General features: G+C 49.0%; 3 protein-coding genes across 6 annotated transcripts; all 3 read left to right on the plus strand.

The window, feature by feature from the left end:
• The first annotated feature begins 320 nt into the window (after positions 1 to 320).
• LOC122385797 (protein THEM6-like) lies at positions 321 to 16,426 on the plus strand. Of its 2 annotated transcripts, none has more exons than XM_043374326.1 (2): positions 321 to 492; positions 14,420 to 16,426. In XM_043374326.1, exons 1-2 carry the CDS (start codon positions 460 to 462, stop codon positions 15,056 to 15,058), a joined length of 672 nt encoding a protein of 223 aa, XP_043230261.1. In that variant the 5' UTR covers positions 321 to 459; the 3' UTR covers positions 15,059 to 16,426. The 2 variants fall into 2 exon arrangements, with proteins under 2 accessions (XP_043230261.1, XP_043230262.1); XM_043374327.1 differs by lacking the exon at positions 321 to 492 and adding an exon at positions 2,951 to 3,130.
• On the plus strand, positions 3,130 to 17,731 carry LOC122385796 (probable arginine--tRNA ligase, mitochondrial). 3 transcript variants are annotated; one of them, XM_043374322.1, is made up of 3 exons: positions 3,130 to 3,343; positions 8,293 to 10,052; positions 12,806 to 13,069. In XM_043374322.1, the coding sequence occupies exon 2, from the start codon at positions 8,310 to 8,312 to the stop codon at positions 10,011 to 10,013; it is 1,704 nt and encodes a 567-aa protein (XP_043230257.1). In that variant the 5' UTR covers positions 3,130 to 3,343; positions 8,293 to 8,309; the 3' UTR covers positions 10,014 to 10,052; positions 12,806 to 13,069. The 3 variants fall into 3 exon arrangements, with proteins under 3 accessions (XP_043230257.1, XP_043230259.1, XP_043230258.1); XM_043374324.1 differs by lacking the exons at positions 8,293 to 10,052; positions 12,806 to 13,069 and adding an exon at positions 16,813 to 17,731 and having other exon boundaries at positions 3,191 to 3,343; XM_043374323.1 differs by lacking the exons at positions 8,293 to 10,052; positions 12,806 to 13,069 and adding an exon at positions 16,816 to 17,731 and having other exon boundaries at positions 3,232 to 3,343.
• LOC122385798 lies at positions 7,541 to 22,875 on the plus strand. The gene is made up of 4 exons (XM_043374328.1): positions 7,541 to 7,545; positions 19,541 to 19,658; positions 20,326 to 20,569; positions 22,405 to 22,875. The coding sequence occupies exons 2-4, from the start codon at positions 19,573 to 19,575 to the stop codon at positions 22,558 to 22,560; spliced, it is 486 nt and encodes a 161-aa protein (XP_043230263.1). The 5' UTR covers positions 7,541 to 7,545; positions 19,541 to 19,572; the 3' UTR covers positions 22,561 to 22,875.
• Positions 22,876 to 23,712: the final 837 nt, after the last annotated feature.

Raw genomic sequence — 23,712 nt, forward strand, 5'->3', positions numbered from 1 at the left:
TTCCGAAGATCTGGAGCCGCTCGCTCCCTGCAATTTCGTGAACAGAAGTCGAGAAAATCATGCTAGCTCATCCACACGAAAACACACCTTTTCTGGCCTATGACTCACGGAAACAGGACCATTTTTTTTTTAAACAATCACCAGCGCCGTGACCTGTCCAGTAGCGATGCAGCCGCAATTTCATGGTCGCCAGCGGTGACGGAGCGGGGCGGCGGCCCGACGTTTCCCGTCTGCCGCGCGCGGTAGAGACAGCACGCAGCAGCGCTCGCTGCGGGCCGGGCCGGCTGGTGGGGTGCCGTGCGGGCCACGCGGTCAGTTTGGCGCGCGGCGTGGAGGCGGCAGCAGCTCGCGTGCACGTTGCACACAGGTGCACGGAGCCGGTGCGGGCACTGCGGCCGCCCAGGACAGTGCTCGGGAGGGCTGGTGGTGACGCGGTGGGGGTCGATTGCTGGACGATCTATGGAGCTCTACTGGCCTGGAGGTGTGGTGCTGGTGAGTGAGAGATAGACGGTCCGTGCTTTAAAGATCATCGAGAGTGGGAGGGGCGAGGGGTTGCTGCAAATTGTTATCGTGGTGTCTTATTGCATTTTTGAAAAGGTAATAGCTGTAGACGAAATGCATCAGTGCCAAGTAGACATATCTTCTCTCACTAGGATCGGTGCACTTCAATAATTTCATTAAACGGCTCTTTTAAAAGCTTTAATTAAGCTACCTTTTTAAGTTGCAGTGCCTTCCTTAGCATGATATTTATTATTGATGTCTAAGTCTATGTTTTCCTACCTATCTGTGATGGTAAAAGTTCCGTTCCACGTGTAAGTCCTGTCCAGCTCGTGTCCTGTGTTGGTACCCTGCTGTCCCCGCAGCTTTTAAGTGACTGTCCACTGTCTTCTGTTGTTGTTACCTATTGTTGTTGTTGTTGTTGTTATTGTTATTGTTGTTGTTGTTGTTGTTGTTGTTGTTGTTATTGTTTTGTTGTTGTTATTGTTGTTGTTTTTGTCGTCGGATTAGGGCGCGTAGCCGATCGTCCACTGTCAAGTGCGTGTCGAATGTATCATATATACCTACACTATTCAGTAGGTACTGTCCAAGCGTCCAATGCCTTGACTGTGACTTGTGAGTGTCGTCTCACGGATAAACACTTCGCGCCGACCTAAACGCTTTCCCCCCATCAGCCGGGGTTCAATAATTAACAAATAAATATCATATATTCACTATTCAGTACCTACTGTCCAAGCGTCCAATGCCTTGACTGTGACTTGTGAGTGTCGTCTCACGGATAAACACTTCTGCTGCCGACCTAAACGCTTTCCCCCCATCAGCCGGGGTTAAATAGTTGACAAATAATTCACGGGTTCAAGCCATGCGAGCCATGAGTCAGCATTTTTATCGGAGATCACGTGACCGATAAACGGTACCAAGAGCACGAAAGGAACGAAACCTTCCTATCAACTTTCCAAGGTCACCGTTACTTCTCAAGGGCAGTAGGTACTTTAGAATCGGTCGATAGAAATTGCAATGTATGCAACATTACCAGTGGCGGATCCAGGGGAGGGCAAATAGGGCATTTGCCCCTCCCAAACGGCAAAATTTTAACATTACGCCTATATACAGTGCATGGAAAGAAACGCTAAATTGTTACGGTTTGCCCCTCCCAAAACTGTGAGCTGGATCCGCCAGTGAACATTACTTGCCATGCCCGGTAATCACTTGGTTCGTTGACGTCTGGTTTCCGACCTGTTTTAATCTAATTAACAATAACAACAGAAGAAGGAACAAATGACTTACGTTTATTTGTTACCTATTGCTGTGCTGAAAAGGGATCGCACGTCATCGCATGAGTGACATATCAATATCACATCGAATTCGAATTTTGAGGTCATTGGGACCACTCACAAACCGGAAGATGAACCGGTCAAGATGACATTATGGTTTGTGGGCAGGCGCTTGCGACCCCAGCCTAGAAACGTTTTTTTTTTTTTTCGCACAGAAAAGCTGACAGGTGGCCCGAATCCCCCTCCCCCCCCCGGCCACCCCACCATCAATAAAAAGATCAACGCACACCCTACTGCGGGGTGGTTTTTAAACATCATCCCATTCTCTTGCGTCGCTATGCGAATAAAGCCCCGCGATTTTTGACACACAGGTATCATCTTGCAGCTTGTCTGCAAAAGTCTGTTAAATTTCAGACCCAGGTCTTTTAAGGTCCGGACACCCGGTTCTAGGTGATGTCAAGTGACCGGAAAAATATGATTCTCAGTTCTCACCAAGCTGCAGTGCCCTGTGCCAGGACGATGGCTATGATGGCTGATGCGCCCCACTGCACTGGAGGGGCGGGGGTGGCAGAATCTGCCACCCTTCCGTGATTTACCTAGCTAGTAGCTTCTATAACTTAAAGCCAGCTTACGTCAAACTTTCAGTACCTACTTTATCATGCATCAATTAGACGTTATCGTTGAAAGCATGGTTGTCTCGGGCATGAACCCTCGCCGAACCTATTGGTTTTCTACATACGCGCCAACCGAGGGGGCCGGGGGGGGGGGGGCTCGCTGTTTCGCCAGTGATGGAGTTAGAGCGTCGCGGAAAAACGAGCGTGTGTGCCCTTACGAGACGCAGTGACTGGTACCCGATTTTAAAGTCTCAGGCCAGCCGGTGACCTCTGAGGTCAGGTCAACTGACCCAAGGCACGGGTTTAGTTTTTCATAAATAATTTCGCAAAAAACTGCCGCAGAGTCGCGATTGTAGCATCATCGTGATCATTTCGCTCAGGCACGTCGAATGGTAGGTATATTATTTCCGGTAATGGCAGAGCTTATATCTAGATTTGATAGCGCCACCATTTAGCAGCGATATAAACACCTAATTTCCTCAGCTATTTAGACGTAAGATGTGCGCCAGGCGTAACAGCCGCGTCGCGTTCGCTGTAAAAGAACCCTTTCAACGAGTCGTGTTCGATTAGTATGTCAGCGGCTCGGAGAACTGACCCACTCAATTTTTTATCTCAGTTTTTAAAGTAAAATTTTAGGAATTCTGCCAAAAAAATACTCAAATTAACGTTTAATATCTCATCCATCAGAAGAATGGAAAATACAGGGATCTCAATGCATAAATACATAAAGAATCCCAATTTTACGTAAGGATCGATAACAGAAAGCGTGCACATTCCATGCATTCGCTGGAAATTGAGCACGTAGTATTAAAACCGGCGAGGGAGGCGCGAGAGAGATAGGTGCCTGCGTGAGGCGAGGGCAAATTACTATTTATTGACGAAAATTTCAAGAAAATTTTATGAACTCGCTTGCTTTGGTGTCCTGAAGGAGGTCCGTCCACACTCATAGAATTCAAGGTGGGTGCTTGCTTATGATCTTTTTTCTGTACCTATCACTGATAAGTGCTATTCGCCCACTTCAGTTGGGGAAACTACGAGGAGCCAAACAAAAATTGGATCAGCCAATCAACGGCTGGAGTGGGCGGGGCGATGACTATATATGGTCATAAAATCAGACAACTTCGTCTTTTCAATGCATCCTAGCATTCAAATGAAAAAATAAGGCATAAGAATGTTTTCTAACCACACAAGGCCTACACTTACTCGGTGCACAATTAACTGGCGGCTCTAAATCGCAGAGTTACAACACAAGGTCAAACAGCGATTGGCAAATATGGCGGATTGAAACAGACTCGCCAAAAAATGTAACCAGTACCATGGTTTGAAAATGTCATTATTTTTATTATTTCGTTTATGGTTTTTCTAATTGTGGTTAAGTTATTATTTCAAAATTAAATTTCTTTGTTTATTGCAATTAAATTAAACCTTTTAAAAATTTTCTCTCAAAACACCATTCCACTTATTGAATGGCCAGCTGATTGTGACACCCAGAACCTGCAGAAAAGCCGTTTTCATATCACCATTTTCGAGTCAATTCAGTTGGGCAAACTAGACCTTTGGAATCAAACTATGGAGGCATCAAAAGATTGATTCCTTATGACCATATTTGGGCATAAATGCAGACCATTTCTAACTTACCAATCACGTAAAAATAAGGGAGTGTTTCAAGACAGAGCATGCCTGATCTTGAACAGAAATGCTGGAACTATCTCCTAAGCAAAATGATATTGCTCCTATCATAACAATTTGAATTCTATAGGTAGTGAAATGCAATCAAGGAATTGATTCACTTTAAACAGATAATCATAATATTGATTCCCCATCAGCTGGCTAATCATTATTTTGATTCACAGGTAATGTTAAGAGATAGGCAACAATGACTTGCAGGAATACATCATTTATCTTGCTACTATTCTAATTTAGTGGTATCCTCAGCACCACAACAGATACCTATAGCATTGTTGTAGTTAACCTTAACTACATTTGATAACAATTTACAATTTTTAAATGTCAAGAATACAAAAACTGAAGCAACAGGTAAAAACCATATAATAAATATAAAAGCACTACAACAATGATAATAAGGGGTTTGAAAATTTCATTTTGCTATTTCACACAATTACTGATTGTTTAGTATGCCATTCATGATACAAAAATAACATACAGTGTGATTTCCTCAAAACAGCTTTTACGTGATGCCCGACTGGAAAAAATGCCTCCACTACGCTGAAGTTATTGGCGGAGGTGATGCGCCGAAATTTCGGCGCAAGGGTTTATGCGCCGAAATTATTTTACCAAGCCATGCTTCATGCGCCGAAAATTTTCAAGGCTTACTGATGGCTGCAGGCTGTAGCCACACACTTTTCGTCGAGGGGGGGGGGGGGCTGGCGTGTGTGTGTGGCTGTCTTCCAGTGACTACTGTCTACAGACGGTTGTTGGCACGGTCGACGGGATCGGGCAGACAATAGACATCAGCAGGCCATGCAGGACCGAGCAACAGCGTTCGCTATCACAAAATCTCCTGACTCACAAACTCACTGGCATGTTCCATAACGTAACCTTTATTTTGTTGCCCGGCTCTGATCAGCAGTATGTGCCCAGCCGGTGACTGACGCCTGACGGGGCCTTCAACAGGCGTGGTGCAAGCACGGCCGATGGGATCGGGCAGATACCAGGCCACGCGGGACCGATTGCCAGCGTCCGCTCGCAAACCACACGCCGGAAATACAGGAATCACAACGGTCAATACGCAAACGATAGCATACGTTATCTGAACTAGGGGATCCGACAATCCATAACCTCACTCTCGATCGGTGAACTGTTCCTGCCGTGGGAGAGTCAAAATCAGGTTCACTGAACATGACTTAAATACCCTGAGACGAACACGACACAAGATAAGTGATATTTAAGATGTTTAACTCCCGAAGACATTTAACCCTCGCCGGCCGAGGGGGGTTGGTGCCACCCCCTGACGGGTTTTTCGCGACTGCTCCGGAGCCGTTTGCGATAGAGAGATAGAGAAAACCGTCGATTTACGCCGAAGTACGCCGAAAATTTCGGCGCAAGCCGTCGATTTACGCCGAAGTACGCCGAAAAATTTCGGCGCAAACGCCCAACTACGCTCGAGTTCTCGACGAAAGCGTGCATTTTTTCCAGTCGGGACGTGATGGACAGTGGCTCTGTCTTTTTCCCATTCACAAGGCCAAAGGGACAATTTCTTAGTTTTGAGGTAACACTTTTTGGAAAGCTACCACATTTTTCTACCTTTTTAAAGAAAAATCTCACCGTCATGGGCCTTTTTTCAACCGTAACGATACATTTGAAGTCAAAAGTGTACCCAAATGAATCAAAAAATTGATTCCATGCCCATATTTGGTCATGGCTCCTCCCACCAGAATCAAATTATTGATGCCTCCATATTTTGATTCCAAAAGCCTAGTTTGCCCAACTGAATTCGCCGAATCTAATCAAATCATGCTAATTCCTAGTCGAAAATGGAAGCCTTTTCTCTCCGATAAGTGGACGCGATGCCACAAGTATACCGGTTTGGTATACCGTTTTTCACCCTTAGAAGCGGGGGCTGCATTTATGCCCATATATGGTCATCAAAAGTCCATTTTTTAACCAATCAATTTTTGGTTATTCGCCTCGTAGTTTCCCCAACTGACTAATGACTTTCTCAGTCTCTGCCTCAATCCCCTTGGCCTCAATATAAAACAAAGCTGAAAGCCTAGGTTCAAATCATTGCAGCACTTATATAGAGCAATAGTAGGTAGGTAGGTAGTGAATAGTGATCATCTACAATTACAGTTGGAATGATAGCTACTTCTTGTTCTTGTCTAATTTTGATGAAAAATTTCTTGGTAAGAAATAAAAAAAAGGCTTAACACGGAGCCTATGCCTACTAGGTAACCTAGGTCTTGCACTTTTCTGTGCAATACTCCGGGCAGTGATTTCCACTGCTTTGTGTTGAATCTGCCCCATTCTGCATACGGGCTGAGTCCCCACTCCCAGCACTAGCAAAGGGCAAATGGATGTCACCATGTTAAGCATTTTGTTGTAAAGTAGGGTGAATAGGTCAAAAACGCCCCCAGTAAGCGCGAAACCTTCTGACACTCAACCCAACACAGATTACTCAAACCTTTGGGCACCATCATGTAGCTCATTCTTTTTACTACGCTTTGAGACCAAGAAAAGACACCTGCGTGTGGTATTTAACCCCCCAAAATGGTTTTCGCATACCCTTACAAAAGGGCGTTTTGCCCCATACCCTGGGTAATACGCCCACACCCATGTGCAAAGCGCCCCCACCCCATCCATCAACAGAACATGATGAACATGGCAGAACTTGACGTCATTCTGACGTCATTTGTGGTCAACATATCATAGCCTTTGTAATAAAGTTTTGTTGCAATGTGTAAAATGGATGCCCGGAGGAGTCCTGAAAGTTTGGTGACGATATCTGCAGTCGTTTAGGATATATCAGCAAAAAAGGACAGGGAGAGGCCTTTTCGGCCCCGACCTACAGGGCGCTACCCTGCACTCTCACCACCGTGCAAAACGCCCCCTTTAAGAAAACTGGGGGCGTCTTGCCCCATGCATCGAGTAGGCGTCTTTCCCCATCCACTCCATTTCCGGTCAACAAAATATTGACAAAAAACGCGCCACTAACGCCGCAGCATAATAAATTCAACAGAATGACAATAAAACGCAGTTTTGAGTGATATGCACAATAGCAAGTTTTGTGATATAAAGAGGGCATAAAAATATTAGGAATCTTCTGTAAAAACAACAAAAACAACACCCAAAACCAACATCAGCACCTACCCACGCTGCTCCTCAAGACGCAGAACCGGAAATAGAGACCTACGTAAACAAGCAGCTGACTGTTCTGAAAGACAGGATAAAACACCTATCCGTCGATAAGAAATACGATTTTTTTAGGGGAGGCGTTTAACCCAGGGGTGCGTTTTCCCCACAGTTACCCTATTCAACTTATTTTTGTCAATAGTATTGCTAGCTATTTTTTTGTCCTGAAATGCCAACCTATAGTCCTATAAAGTAGGTATATTGTTTGTGTCAGTGGTGGGTGAATAATGACCATTGCATTTGGCAATCAACACTCTTTAAAGCTCCAAAAACAAATAAGGACAATCATAGTAGGTACCAGTAACAACATAAGACATGACAAGAAAACAAACATTTAACTCAATGACTTTTCAAAAATCCTTTTTAGCTTTCTATTTTACCAATTCCACTGATGTCCTTACATAAAACATATTTATGTTATGCTGAAGTTTGAATCATAAACATTTGTGTGGTGCTGGGGTCGGTGTAGTCGGATCAGAATTTGACGTACCAGAACCATTGAAGCATGTTTATGCATCTATAATAGTTACACATTAAACAAATGGAGCAACTTAAAAGCAATGTAAACTACTCTGCTGCATATATGCTCTGACCCAGACTGCTGTAGCTGATTAAAAAGTAAAGAGTGCAACATTTTTGTCAGATGACTAATGCTGCTACATTCTGTGGACTATTATAAGGCAGCATTTCAAAGTTGGCATTGGTATGACAAGCTGGAGTGATATATTATCATCAAACATTTGGAATACATTAATCATATGCTTACGTGAGCATATCACACCACTTGTCCATTTAATTATGCATAGAAAGCTCAGAGCATGCGATCAGTGATAGATACCTTGTGATTTGCTACCAGACAATTCTGTCATCATATCAGCATCACTTGTCCATCTTGATGTAAATATTTAATCTGCCAAAAATGATAGCAATTAGTTGCTCATTTTTCGTCCAATGAGCGAAGCCAGGTGCATCTCGTTTGGTTCTTCTTTCCGCGAAGAGGACATCCGGAGCTGAGCCGCGGTTCTTCTGCCGCGCAGGTGGACGTATCTCCAGCATGTCGGTCCCAGTGCGAGCGACGGTGGCCGCGCGACTCGCAGACGCCCTCTCCGGACTGGGTTCTCCGGCTCCGGGCGCTGCTGAGCTGCTGCGACAGCTGACTGTGACCCGCGGACCGCACGCCAGCCTAACTCTGGCCACCGCGGCACTGCCGGCCGGCGCGGCACAACACCTGCGCGCGGCGCTCCCCTCCTCCACCGGGCTGGTACGGGCGGTCGAGGAGGGCCGACGCGGCCAGCTGCTGCTCGAACTGGAACCAGTGCAGTTCCGACGAGATGTCCTGGGTGGCATAGCTCGACAGCCGGACGCGTTCTGGCGCGGCGCGCTCACGGAAGTGGCCGCCGGCGAGCCAGCGCTAGTCGAGTTCAGCTCACCTAACATCGCTAAGCCCTTTCACGTCGGTCACCTGCGCTCCACTGTGGTCGGAAACTTTGTGTGTAACGTGCTGGCGGCGGTGGGGCCGGCTCCTGTGCGGTTGAACTATCTGGGTGACTGGGGCGCTCAGTTCGGTCTGCTCTCCGCCGGCTGTGAGGCGGCTGGCCTGGACGCGGAGACTCTCGGTGATGATGGTATCTCACGTCTGCTTGAGGTTTATATTGACACGTGTCGACGAGCGGAGACGGAGCCGGCGGTACGCGAGGCGTCGCGCAGAGCGTTCCACCGGCTGGAGATGGGAGATGCAACGGAACGCCGCCGCTGGGCCGCCTGCCGCCGACTCAGCCTCGACAGTCTCCGAGCCGCCTACCAGCGCCTCGCTGTCACATTCGACGCGTTCGACGGAGAATCCATGTACCCGGCGTCCAAGTGTGAGTCAGTCATGACGCGGTTAGACGAGAGCGGCGCGCTGGTGCAGCGCGGCGGAGCCACAGTGGCGGTGCTGGAGGGCGGTGGCGAGGCGACTCTAGCGCGTGCCGATGGATCCACCGTGTATCTAACGCGTGATCTGGCGGCTGCCGAGGACCGATACCGCCGATTCGGCCGCCGTCGGCTGCTCTATGTGGTCGACGCCGGCCAGGCGGTGCACTTTGCCAACCTGCGCGCGCTGCTGTCACAGCTCGGTCACGACTGGGCGGGTGGCGTGCAGCACGTGCCCTTCGGTCTAATACGCGGCATGAGCACACGCCGCGGGGAAGCCGTCTTTATGCACGACCTGTTGGATGAAGCCCGTGAGCGAATGCTGGAACGTCAGCGCGCCTCCCCCAACACCGCTCACCTGGAGAACCCTGAGGGCACCGCCGACGTGGTTGGCATATCTGCTGTGATCATTCACGACCTGCGACAGCGCCGGCAGCGCAGCTACGATTTCAGCTGGGAGGCGGCTCTGCGGCCGAGCGGTGACGGCGGGGTGCGGCTCCAGTATCTCCACGCGCGCCTCTGTAGCCTGGAGCGGCGTTGCGGCGTGGCACTGAACCCAGAAGCGGACGCGGCGCTGCTAGTGGAACCAGAGGCTACCGCGCTGGTCGCCGAGCTGGCCCGATACGAGGAGGCGCTAGTGGCCAGCCACGATCAACTAGAGCCATGTAAAATTGTCACCTACCTATTCGGACTGGCTAACACGCTGGGCCGTGCGCTGACGCGTCTGCCCGTGAAGGGTGCTCCGAGGGCAGAGGCTGAGGCACGTCTGCTAGTATTTCACGCCGGTCGTCTCACACTGGCACAGGGGATGAAGGTGTTGGGGCTCAGGCCGCTGGAAAGGATGTGATGTAACTTATATCACTTTCACTGTCGCGTGAGATGAGAGCTGCCCAATAGGGGTACCCATTTTTCCCGATTTTGGAAATTTGTGGGTGGGGGTGGTTTTTCCCATTATTTCGCGGCTTGTGATTCCAATGATGCCAAAAATATTGAAATCAAAGGTGGTTTAGGGGTCGCGAATTGAGATTGAAGTTTGCGTATTTACCTAGAAATATGCCTATTTTACGCTGATAATAAATCACACTAAAGGCAAAGTTTTTGTTTTGAAAGTCGGGTTGAGGGGTCATTGAGCGCTCCGTTTTCATCCAGATCGATGTGCTCCATCACGTGGTTCCGGTTAAATGCTTTACTAGCGATCATTACGATGTCGATATTGTATTATTTGGTGAAACCGGGAATCCCGGCGACCAACAACAGGAGCAAACATCCCGGCCCGGGATGTTTTGCTCCTGTTGTTGGTATCATTCTGGTCAGCGTGTAATCATTTTTGATATCTTCTGCCTCTTGAAGGCCATGAGTTGTAATGGTGACCTTTGATGACCTGTGACGTCAAATTAAAATGTGACCTACCTTTCAGTTGCCACTCTCAGTTCATGACAGGCTCTTTGTGTCCGTGCAAATAAGCTCAGGATACATCTCACAGATCATGGCTTCGAATGGACTTCAAATCATGTAATTAAAAAACGATCAAACCATTTTGACCGTATGCTTCCACAAGAAACGCAGTCCTGATCGCTCACGGCTACGATGTAATAGACCTCTGAGACAGAGTAGAATAAATCTGGGTGTTCTACCCAAAAATATCAACTTCTAATCCGAAAATATAAACTTCAAAACGTCGATTCTTTCCACGCCCACCAACCATGTATGTACGTACTATTCCATTTCTTCAGTGGGGACAGATACACACCGTTCTTGTGGAAGAGTTTCCGATACAACTGCAGATCATTTACGAGTTCATATTTGACCACACGCGACTAGCCATGCGCTGATACGTGCATGGTTGACATGTGACGAAGACCTTTCACAGCTTCTTGCACAGATCACTTGTGATCTCAGGTACCTATTTGGCGTCTGAGTCTGAAGAACCTAATGTAGCAGGATATTTTCATCCTGCATGGGCCGTATGGTGGTACATACCAGGACGCATCATATAAGGGAGTGTGCGTGCCAATGCCAGGAGTCAGTAAACGGTTCTGCCTCGGAGTTGGCTGAGCCGTCTAGACTTTGGCACCTTCCTAATTTTCAGCTTTAAGCAATGACATTCGTCGACTTCAGTTCAACATCAGCTACGGGTTTGGACTGAGCCTGTAGAGTGCGGTGTGCAGTGTAAGGTCCGTTATCTTGAAAGGATACTGCTGGCAGCGGCCGTCACCAGCCACTGGTTCCATGACATCGATAGGTATATCTGCACCCGTCTCAAGGCATCAGCTGGTATAGGAGCGGCACATGCCCAGAACTGGAGTCACGAGCAGTCGTGCGCGCGTTCGGCCAGGCCAGTGCTGTCCGTCATCAGCAAAATTGCAAACATATTTCTTTCATAATGGGGTGAGGATGGAGTTTCGGTGTTACCGTCCTTGGTGTGCTTGGCCAGCTTCCTTTCCATATGCACAAACGCACATGCTGTGTGCGGGTTTGGGTGTTTGTGGGGCAGGGGCAAAGCTACACTCATACAGCAGCCACCCGACGGTGGTGTAAAGCTTGCGCCCCTCCCTCAGCCGTCTCTGCAACTCCGGGACTCGGGGAGGTCGGCTAGCGAATTGGCAAAGGTCATCAGTCGTGCATACCGGCATAGCTTAGTGATGCTTTTATGTCGGTATAGATATACAGAAGCAATTGATAACTTGTTTATCTACTTCATGCCATATTTCCGTTAAAATACGGCATGCGAGTTATATCGCCACATACCGTAACGGTTTTTAATGCCACTCAAACCCAGATTGTATCGATAGGTCAATGTTCATGTCCTTGGGATCGGTCATTGCCTTTGCTGAATGAGACGACTTATTGAAAATTAGGTGGTTCCAATGAGAAAGCTTCGATCGCTGATTTTCGCCCTCCTGACTACATAGCCATTCGTTCTAAGAGTTGCGGTCTTTAGCTACTAATGACGGTCTAAGCGAGAGTGAGTGTAAATGAGCATATGCTGTTCATTGACCAAAATGATATTTTTGGTGCTCTCTTTTACCGCTGCACGTCGAATATACAACTAAAGCAATGTTGCACGGTGTCTAACAGTCATTAATACCACTGCAACACATTGGCTTTGCATATTTATAGTCGTTCAAATTAAATCATTTTTCCACTAAAATTAAAACTCCAATGCAAGCTCGCGACGCATACAAGTGGTCTAATATCATTATTTCTGTCACTGCTATAGATCCAGAACAGAGCAAATAATGATGAAATCGATCCCAACCTGTTGGCATGGTAACCTTGTCCCAACATAAAACAATGTTAATTTGGTCGATTTTCTGCTAAAATTAACATGTTCATTTTGAATTCGTGACCCCCAAAAATCGTTTGGCTTCGTTATTTTTGGCACAGATGGAATCAGAATAGGCCAAATAATGGGAAAATTGACCCCAACCTGTTGGCATGGTAATCTTGTTTCAAAATTAAATAGCATTATTTTGTCTATTTTTCGCTAAAATTGGCATTTTTATTTTGAATTCGCGACCCCTAGAAATCGTTTGATTTAGGTATTTTTGGCACAGGTGGAATCAGAATAGACCAAATAATGGGAAAATCCACCCCCACCTAAAATTTGGAAAATTGACCCAAAAATGGGTACCCCTACTGCCCAAGTTACGATAGTGTGCGAATTCGGAGCGAGAAATGGCATGTCTGGAGAGGTGTCAGAGACGTGAAGTGGTGCGTGCTGCAGTTCTGCCTGCGCCGATTACGCGATTGGGTGCAAGAGCGCAGTGTCACGCCATTCTTCACGAGAGTTGTTTTCTGTGAGCAGTGAGATATTCCTAGCTGGTTTTGTAATGTGTGAACGGTATGGATTTTCGATGGTCATGTTGAAATGTATAGTGAATGAATAAAATACCAAAACAATGAGTAGTGCTGTCCGTTACCGTTTATGATGAAAAGTCCAGAAGCGACTTGAATGCTTGCAACGCCCGAATGCTTTGTGATATTTCGAGTACTTTAAACAGGAGGTACTTATACCTAATGCTTAGCACATTGCATAGTTGATGGATTTAACCACGGCAATTCCCTCATTTTGTAGGCTACCGTTTTTCTTCTCTGTGAACTCGAGCCTGGCGGCTGGCTGATCGTTTTAGTCCCGACCCGGACATCGCGTGTAGGTACTCAGATTTGGACGACAGATAAAGCCCTGACCGCTTCCGTCTGAAGGACCAAATGCGTCTCAGTCTCGGCTAACCGGATCCAAACTTTCCTGCTAGTTCCAGGACAACTAATGCATGGCTGTCAAGGAAAACTGCCAACCATCAGCTGACGGCACCTTCCAATGACTTTCAATGGCGCTATTGGAGAATCCGGCATCCCTGTGCTTGACATTCAAACGATTTCCATCGTCGATAGTGATCTGCTGATTATAGCCATGATCGATAATGACCCATAGTACTCGACTACTGTCTAGATTATTGTGATGTGGAGCCCAATTTAAAGAGCTTCGGTCATTGTTCGCACCACTCTTTTGTGTTCAATTGGTTACATTTCGATAACAACCATTTGGAAAGATCCAGTGCACTGAATGAACCCAGAGTTTTTTTAGGTGTCTTGCAAGCTGTTAAATATTTAGTCGTTCATTGGTCACGACCGGTCAACAATCGCACTTATCTTGCGGTTGAATGTCTTCATTGTCGGATTTCGTAGATTCTGAGTCGATAGAAAGATGATCGATGGTGCTCGGCATTAGGTATGCAAAATCCGTCTCAAACATCACTCCAACTCTGGACATAGATTGAGAAGATATTCCGTACCTGAAAGTTTTATTTGATCATATGGTTCTTCCGACATCATATCTTGGGCATTACTGACAAGTCAAGGCTAAGCTACGGTGCCTGTGTTGTGGGCATGAGTCGGTCTTGTGTTTCGTCTCCAAGGTGTTTGTGTGTGTTGTGAGTTCCTTCATTCCCTCCTGATTCGGTTGCTGTCGTTGGACTAAATCGCCTCTTTTCTCTGGAAAATATACGCTTGTCATATTGATGCAATCGTTGCAACCTTATTTGAATAGAAGAATGGCTCAATATCTCAGTTTTGATTAGCATATCGGCATATGATATCAGTGCACTGCACCTGTGTGACCTGATTTCTTGTCGATCCTCTGTGCGGTGGCTGTGACGTTCGGGTCGATGTCTCCCTCCCTTCCGTCGCGCGCGGTGTGGCCGGCCAGCCGGGCAGCAGGCACGTCCCACAGCGCGGTGCCACCTGTTGCAGAAATCGGTGCTGATGGGGCTGTACACCCTGATCACGGACCACCCGGTGCTGGCGGCCACGGCCGGCTTCTTCGTCTGCCTGGAGGGCCACTACCTCTGGCGGCTGCTGGGCAGAGCCGTCACCGACCAGTTCTTTCTGAGACGTGTGGCGCCGCTGGACACCATCCGCAACTACAGCATCTGCACCACGACAGACCTGGACGCCTTCTTCCACATGAACAACGCCCGCTACGCCCGCGAGATGGACTTTGGCCGCTGGGGCTACCACGTCCGCACCGGCCTCTACAGCCACTGGCGAAACACGGACGTCCGTGTGCTGCAGGCCTCCATGCTGATCCGCTACCGCAAGGAGGTGTCGCTGCTGATGCCGTTCGTGGTGGAGACGCGGCTCGTCTACTGGGACGACGCGAGCCTCTACTTCGAGCAGAAGCTGGTGACGCTGCACGACCGGCGCGCGCGCTGCGTCAGCCTCTCTCAGCAGCGCGTGGTGGGCTCGCTGACGCCGCAGCAGCTGATGACGATGGCGTTTGGCGCCGACACTCCGCCACCGCCGCCATCCGACAGCGTACGGGCCTTCATTGACGCCAACAGCGCGTACCAGCGAGACCTGGCCATAATAGAGAAACGGGAGCTACAGTGACACTGTGGCTCTTAGTGGGTGTAACGCAGTGGCTCGTAGTCACTGCTGGTGGAGTGGGCTGTGAGAGCCGAGTGAGAGGCGGCTTAGGACAGATGTTTGAATTGTGCGACAGTGCGGCAGTGGAGTGTTTCAGTGTATTATTGTGATTTGCTTGTAGCTGTGTGCCAGATCTAGGTTTTTGGTGTAAAGCTTCTGGTCTTTGCCTCTCGATGTTAATTCGAGATGTCGCGTGATAGATCCGACTTTACGTTAACCTAGGTACGCCTGTCACTGATGTGGCCCGGAAAGATAGAATCATGCTCCCAGCAGTATAGACTGATTTTAACGGGTTATTTAATCAGCAATGACGGATGTAATGTTGCTAGTATTTTGGACTACGATACCGATCTCCATGTTAGCTCACCCCTTCCATGTGTTGAACAACACACATATAATACGATGTGTGCCGCTTTTAGATCAAGCATGCTTTCTCTTATACTATTTCCTTGCATGTTGCTCTGTTTTAGCTGCTTTTGCTCATCCCTTTCGTGCAATATGTGTCCGTCGTGTAGCTAAGCTTGTTTCTGTTTTGTTAGTTTTTGTTTTGCTTTGAGTTTTCTATTTATTGCGCATCTTTTAATCATAATTTCCACCGTTCCACGCAATTGGCGACATGACTTGCCATGGATTATTTGTTTGTCAACCCAGCGTGCGATGTTGTTTTGCTATGATTATTTATTGAATTCTAACAACGGATGAGAACTAGTTTATGACAAAACTCTTTATCCAGCTTATTTCCTTGCTTCGTACCATTTGACCCCGCGATTTATCCATGCTAAACGTGATGTGGGTGTTTGGTGTAAAACTGCCTAATCTAGTCGCAAGTTCACAACAGCGGACAAAGGGCATTACCCCCTCTGCCGAAGGTCAGCAGTGGGATTGGGGCGGTACATCCTCCATCAATTAATGTTAGCATCGCTTGTCGCTCTATGTGATGTCAGGCTGCCATTATGTGTCGTCTTGTCGAGCATATGCGTGACTGCCAACTATCGAGCGGCGAACTACGGAAGAGTGGGCTGGCATCGACTGCTTTCCTGTACGATTCGGCATTGAGGACCAAATGGCAGGCGCCTACATCTGATTTCATCACTGGCTCCACTGCAACAGTGCGCTCTGCTGAGGGGCGGCGCACTTCCGCCTAGTTAGTTGCCGGTCCGGACCAGAACCGTGACAGGTCTGCCATCCTTCCTTGTTTCCGAGGCCCGGCTGGCGAATAGGGGAGGACGGTGCAGCATTGTCAGTGTAGCGGCGGTGGACTGTGAAATGACAGACGGAATTTTCCTGCATCGTGTCTTTGCCCCGTTAGCAGATCAATACAGTCATTAGAAAGAACTGATGTCTTTTAGCCAAAACTTTAACAGTCTCGAATAAATAATGCGAAAACACATCCCAGAAACTTATGCAACATCTTCAACATAACTTACGTAATGCAACAATGCCAGTTTCTATTTTGTTACGGTAAACTAGCTGTCGAATTCACCTGAAAGATGCTTGCCAGTGGGTAGCGTTTATTTTAGACCCACCAGTTGCTTGAATGATGTTACTCTACGCCGTGTGTGAACAGGACCCGATCGCCGATTGACGCTTTCTTAGCGTATTTTTTAGTAATAATTCGTCCTATCTGTTCTGCACAAGATGTGCCTGGCGCACCCACCCGCCCGCACGTCGCCCATCCGTCCGTGCTCCAGCCACCTACAGCCCGGTCCCTGTTCCAGAAGACTCGCACCCGCCATGGGTCTGTTGGACATCATCTGGGAGCACCCGGCGCTGGCTGCCGGCGCCGGCTTCTTCATCTGCTTCGACGGCTTCTACGTGCTGCGTCTGGGCGTGACGCTGGTGGCGAACCGGCTCCTCCTGCGGCGCGTCTCACCGCTCACCACAGTGCGAGACTACGGCTACTGTGCGCCCACAGACATCGACGTGCTCTTCCACATGAACAACGCCCGATACGTGCGCGAGATGGATTTTGGACGCTGGGGATACTACATGCGCATCGGGGCGCCGATGTTTAGTGATATGAAAGTCCTTCAAGCGGCTATGCTAGTCCGCTTCCGTAAAGAGATCTCCATGTTCACGCCATTCGTGGTGGAGACGCGTCTCGTGCACTGGGACGAGCAGAGTCTGTTCTTCGAGCAGAAGCTGATTACACTGCACGACCGGCGCGCGCGATTCGTCAGCTACTCTCAGCAGCGCGTGATGGGCTCCGTGGGTCCTCTGCAGCTGCTGGCGGCCGCATTCGGTACGGAGACGGCGCCTCCGCCCCCGCCGGCCCCTGAGAGTCTCAGAGCGTTCATCGAGGCCAACAGCGCATACAAGCGCGACCTGGCGGCCGTGGAGCGACGGGCGTGACGTGGGAGCGGTGGTTGATGGGTAGGGCGACTTTTACAGCCAGCAGCGGGTCAGGGTGAGAGGATGGTCGGATAACTGGAGCATCTGCAACTTCGTGACCGACTCGGTGTCATCAGTCCGTTATCTACCAGATGGCCGTTAGATAGTTGTTGTAGCAATGTGACATACCTCCAGTTAGCCTTATTTTGCTGAGATATGGCGTGTATTACAACAGTATGCACGTTTCCGCTCAGCACGGGGGTTGCATACGGGTAGATGATCAAATAAAGAAGTGTCGTGAACATATCCCGTAGTAACAAATCCCTCAACTGGGAGTGGGCTCGTAGAACACCGCCATCGCTTACATCTGGTCTCACTGACGGTCACTGGACAGCGATAGCTTCTCATTGAAGTCCGTTGGCTAACCACCAGACATTGCATGACTGAGTGCAATGGGAAACATTGCAGATACGGTATGAACGTTGCGTCTCAAGGTCTCAATAGGCGCTTTCTAACCAAGTTTCCTCTAATAGATAGAGTGATGGTGTTTCACAGGGAGGTGTGACGGTCCTTTCCGTAGAAACTTTAAACTCTTGTATCTTCTTCTGGGAACTGACCGTTTGAGTCCGCCGTCTCGGTTCGATGCCCTTGACTGGAAGAAGACACAAGGAGGAAAATGGAACTGGCCCTGACATAGCATGACTCGTGAAAGTCGGGTTACAGATGTCCGTAAATATTTCTGGTCCATTTTTGTCGAGCGGTATCACATGAACAAGCGCGAGGCGGCAACGGTGCAGCCTCCAGGAAATGGATGCCAGTGCCCTTAATGCCTACTGGCACTGGCATTGCGGACTAAAATAACCGAAGCTGCTACTAGCTTTCACTCTCGCACACTGACGTTTTAATCACTGCGTAGGCAGTCCCGGTCAATGCGGTCATGCCGATATGGAGGCGTTCACGTTATCTATTCTAATCGACTGAATAGTGATTCTAATTGACTGAATAGTGATGCAATACTGGCATTGTCATACACACCAGCTGCGTATTGGCAGGTTTCCGCTCTGCATCCCGTCAAACGAGTGACCGTATGAGTGACTGGGCGTGGTGGGAAATCGTGATCGTGAGCTATGTTTGCGAAATTGAACTCGAACTCGAAGGGTGTGTGACTGTGCTACGGCACCGCCTAAAAATACTTGAATGCAATGCTAAATTATCCATGGTTTCCTAAGCTAAGGAACTATCGTACACCGGCGATAATCCTGTCTGGACCGAGTAAATCCGCTCGAGCCTCAATGGCATTCCATGAGCCGGTGTAGCCGGTAGCCTCCACCGGCATATGCTCACTCGTAGGTCGGCTCGACGAGCGGGTCTGCGGCTCGCCGACATCCCCGTAGCGGGCGTGTCGTCTGCAGACGCGGCCGCCGACCGGTGTCGGTTGCGGAACGGGCCTGCAGACGGGTTACGCCGGTTCCGACGCAATCGTCGGGCGCGCTCCGTTGTTGATGGGCGGGGAGGCGCGGCGGCACGCGGAAACTGGCGGGCCCGGCGCGCCCAGACGACGGAACTTGAGGGGAGGGGCCAGGGGGGGGGGGGGGCAGAGTCACGCAGCGGAGAGGAGGGGCATCACGACATATCGCGACACATCACACCACACATGGTGCTGAGGACATCGCTGTACCCCGCTCAAGGACACTGCATTAGGCATGAGTAGGCTGGAATCCGTATTCAGCGTCCATTCTACTGATGGGTTACTGTTCCAGCCACATGGGTCCGTGGTCTGAACGATGCACAGCTCTGTGCCACCTTTGCATGCTGGTTGCTAATGAACTAAGAAGGAATGGGGAGGGGCATAGGCGCTGAGTGCTTGCGTGATATGCACTAGGGCACTGGGCTGGAGGCGGACGTCTATAACGGTTGTTTGCAAGGATAAGAATGAGCGCGATTTTCCTGCTTCGTAGGTCGGAAAGAAGCGTGTCATCCTTCAGAAATGCAGCCGTTTCAAAATGATTTATGTCCTCTAGAACCTGTGATCGATAGCCCCTCTTCATTTTATTGCTGGTATGGTTGAATTTCACATGCGAAAAAATCGACTGAAGTGTGTCACATTCTCTGCAGAGCGTTTCAGACCCGCCAAACCTGCCGGCAAAATGTTGACTGAAGACGCCAGGCAAGATGTGGAGACCTTCTTCAAGCTCCACGAGGAGAGAGTCCGGATCTACAAGAAGCTCGAGAGGTAAGGTGACTAGAGAGCGGCCATATCAGATAACCATGCATGACTTTTATCGACATGGTTGGCTATTATCAGTATTTGATCATGCATTTAGGAATGCTATGCTCATGTCAAATGATGGTATAAATTGATTTTTTTCACTGAACTTTTTGCCCTAATAGGTATTAGCATGGCCACCGATGGCCTACGATTGTGCGTGTTTGATCTTCCTCGTCGTGAACTTCCAGCCATATCTGACAAGCCAGCTTGTCGCTTCCCTTTAGCTGGTTGGCCGAGCAAATTTACCGGGTTCACCCGGCAGTGAGCCACCTGAAGGCCGCACTCACACGCCCAGTGCGTGTGTAACCAGGGCTTCCCTGTGTATTCGTCACGCACGCATTCTTTTCAGTCCTGAACAGTGAACAACCGCTTACTGGCGATTACTTACATAACTTAAGTGTGGAGCTGTCAGCACAAGCGGCGGAACGAGATCACATCAGGTTGTCGCCCCTTGAATTCGCAAGGCCGTGTAAGGATCGCTAGCAACAGTCCGTGCGGAAGTTTCTATTTTGCTGTCAGTTGTTCCGCTGTTTATATGTGGAGGGTAGAGGGAAGAGAGCAGAGGGTAGAGAGCTCAGCACGGGCATCGTCTGACCTCTGACCTGACCTTTGACCTGACCTCTGTCGGCAGCGGGCACCGTGACCTGCTGGCGGCCCCGGCTGACCAGGGAGAGACCTCTGACGGCACGACGCCGGCCACCACCGACCCGTTCCCGGCGTACCGTGCTGCCGTCGCTGAGGCCACAGATGGCTTCTCTTCAGTCAGTCAGCGCGTCCTGGCGCTCCTGGCGCGCATGCGCAACCAGCCGACGGCCCAAGAATGTACGGACGCTGTGGAACGGATCCAAGAGCTGGAACGACGCAAACTGCAGATGGTGAGCTTAAAGTATGTGTTGAGCCGCTGAAAAGTCATACGCAACCAAGAAGCCGATAATTGTGCTTCATTACCTTTTGTTCTTGGCAATATGCAGGTTTGAGGCTTAACCCGCGACCTGGTGGGGGGGGGCTATTTTTTGCCCCCCCTCCAGATTTTTCGATATATCTCCAGAACCGCTGCGCCGATCGTCACCAAACTTTCAGTACCCTCCCGGACACCAATTTTACACATTGTGACCAAAAATTTTTCCAAAGGCTATGATAGGTTGGCCGGAAATGACGTCAGAGTGACGTCATGTTCTGCCGTTTTCGACCCAAAAAAGGGTTTCGCGGGAAGAGCTGTCAGGCCTAGAGCTTTGCAAATACAGAAAAATGACAGAGACATAAAAGCTGTAGAATTGACAGGGCTACAAAACTGCTATCTCGGATTTTTGAAATTTTTGGATTTTGAACCCCAAAAATCAAAAAATAGATTTTTTGAATATAATAGCCAAAAAATCCAAAAAGTTTTTTGAATTTCGCAAAAACCGGAATATATGTGATAGTCCATACCGCCTTCTATCCACATACCGAATTTGAGATTGATACCTCTTTTTTTGGCGAAGTTATAGCGAAAAAACTGTTCAAAATTGATGACGTCAAATTTTCAAACTCAATTTTTAGCAATTCTAGACCTCGTAGCGCAAAACAAAGACCACCATTAGACTCCCCGTGACGAGCTGCATCGAATCGATACCCATTTTATGCAAAACTATCAACTTTAAAATTTGACCTTTTTTGGCCTGACCTTGACCTGACCTTGACCTGAACTTCACCAGAAAGTGACCTAAGCCGTACCTGATAGTCTTATAACCAACACCATTGAGTTGGAAATGAAAAATTGGCCATAAAACATGCATCACACAACCTTAGTAAAGTTAGGCTCATGTGACCTGACCTGTGACCCTTGGTGACCTGACCTGTGACCTGACCTGGTATTGTCAGTGACCTCTAATAGCAACATATCTACTAGGCAACTGACGCCGTATCGCTGATTATCGACAAAATGCGTTTTCCTCGGTGTTATAGCGCATTCCCTAGCAGACCCGTGAACGGTGAAACATTTCATCTTTGACCTGACCTGTGACGTCATCGGTGACCCCGAGGTCAATGAAATTTGGTTTCTCTCGACAAATTTGACAGGCCTTTCGAACGCCGTTTGAATTTTCCGGATCCGTCCAGTAGTTTCGGAGATACGAGGGGGGGCAAAAAATAGCCCCCCCCCCCACCAGGTCGCGTTATAAACAGACCCCACCAGGGCGCGGGTTAAGGCTGCCCCACACTGAAACTCGCATGCGGGTTGCGGGTTTGCGGGTTTTGAGTTTGCGGGCATAAAACTTATTCATAGAGTGATTAGACCGTTCCCATATGGTAACTTTATGAATGCAGTGAAGCCGGTACACCTTCAAAAACTTACATATAGTCGCAATACCAGGCAACGAATCAAAATTCGACTCCAACGAAAAACCCGCAAACCTCGCAGAACTCGCAGACCTCGCAGCGAGGAAAATCCAAAGTTGACTCAAAATCAACTTTTGGAATGCGATGCAAGGTCGCTCGCAAGCTAAAAACACGCAGACTCGATTGTTAGATGGTAGTGTGGGTCACTCAGCTTAGATTGTATTATGTGATTTTGAAGAAACCGCAAAACCCAAAAACTCGCAACCCGCAACCTGCATGCGAGGTCCAGTGTGGGGCGGCCTTTAGTTTGGCTTGATACAGCTCCACCTAACGTGCCTCGACCGTAGCCTCACCCTCATTACTGATCTGACCACCCACTCCCCTACCCCTTCAGACCTGCGAGATGCAGCTGCTGGCCTTCCAGCAGCGTCAGGAGCCGGAGGACGCTGTTCGAGAGCGGACACTGCGTCACCTGCGACAGCAGCACGCTACTCTTATAGAGGACATCACAGACTGTCTGAGGACTCTGCGCTCGGAACTATATGACTGACGTGGGAGCGGGGAGAGACTATGGCTGAGGTCGTTAGAGCAGTGGGGATGGTCTGAGCTGACCTTTATAACTGAGAGTTGTGAGAGCAACGGTGAACAGTCTGAGCTGGCATCTGTATTACTGAGGACGTGAATTTGTGAGAGCAGTGGAGGTTATGTCTGAACAGCTTACAGCTTGGTGGCGACTGGCGAGAGCTTAGTCGAGACATATGCTGTGGGTCATACGGGCAACGAATAAGACAAGGAGTGCGTTTGAACGGTTGTAGCTACTGGGTTGTGCTCTAAATGTTTGTCACCGAATAGGCTGTTCGATGAATTGCTGTTTTTTCCCTCGAAGCCCACAGCAGCGGTTTTGTTTTGTTTGTTTTGTTGGGTTAGGCCCTTTTGGTCGACAAGACCATTGCAGAGCCGGAAGGATGATAGGAATTAGGGGGAGACATTGGTCTGGGCAGGCACCCTAGTGAGTCGCCGGGGCTGAGCCCGTCCAGAGGACAGGCCACCCAGCCCCAAGGCACTCACTGCACCCGGCTACGGGGTGCGCTCCCTCAGGAGCAGCGGTGCCGCTCCAAGGGAGCAGCCCGCATGAGATAAAGTTGCCTGTCCAGCCCGGAAGGGGGTTGCGGCTTGGAGGAGAAGGATTTCAGTATCCTGAGGATAGAAGCACGGATGGGTGTGTGGCAGCGGTTTCCTGTCTGTAACTTTCAAGTCTCAGGCCTATGACTGGGTAGGCACTAGGCAGCAGAATCAGTGGGACCACCTGTCCAAACAGGACAGCTGGCTGCACTGACCAGGGTATATTGAGTGAAGCACTGACAAGTGCCACCTGCATGCGGTCCAAAAGCTGCGCTTCTGCCACCTAGCGGTGTGTTATTGAATCTTCGTAAAAGTGTGGTGCCGAGTGCCCTGCCTTGTGCTGGGTGCGTAGTTCTCGTCGATAGACGTTTCAGTTTCAGATGTAACATCGTTTTACCTGTGAAACGCGCAGATCTCGATTAAAGGTCTTGTTTTTTTTTTTTCGATGTCGAGTCCCCAGTCACGTGAAGGACGTGGGATCCTGTGCATTTATCTACGGCACCCCTGTGTCCGGTCGGAGAGTAAAATAAATCGTTGCTGCCTTTGGTAAATCCAGCTAGCTAAGCAGCATTGTATCTTA

Source organism: Amphibalanus amphitrite, unplaced genomic scaffold, assembly GCF_019059575.1.
Source record: "Amphibalanus amphitrite isolate SeventyFive unplaced genomic scaffold, NRLGWU_Aamphi_draft 000232F_arrow, whole genome shotgun sequence".
In the NCBI taxonomy this organism is placed as follows: domain Eukaryota; kingdom Metazoa; phylum Arthropoda; class Thecostraca; order Balanomorpha; family Balanidae; genus Amphibalanus; species Amphibalanus amphitrite.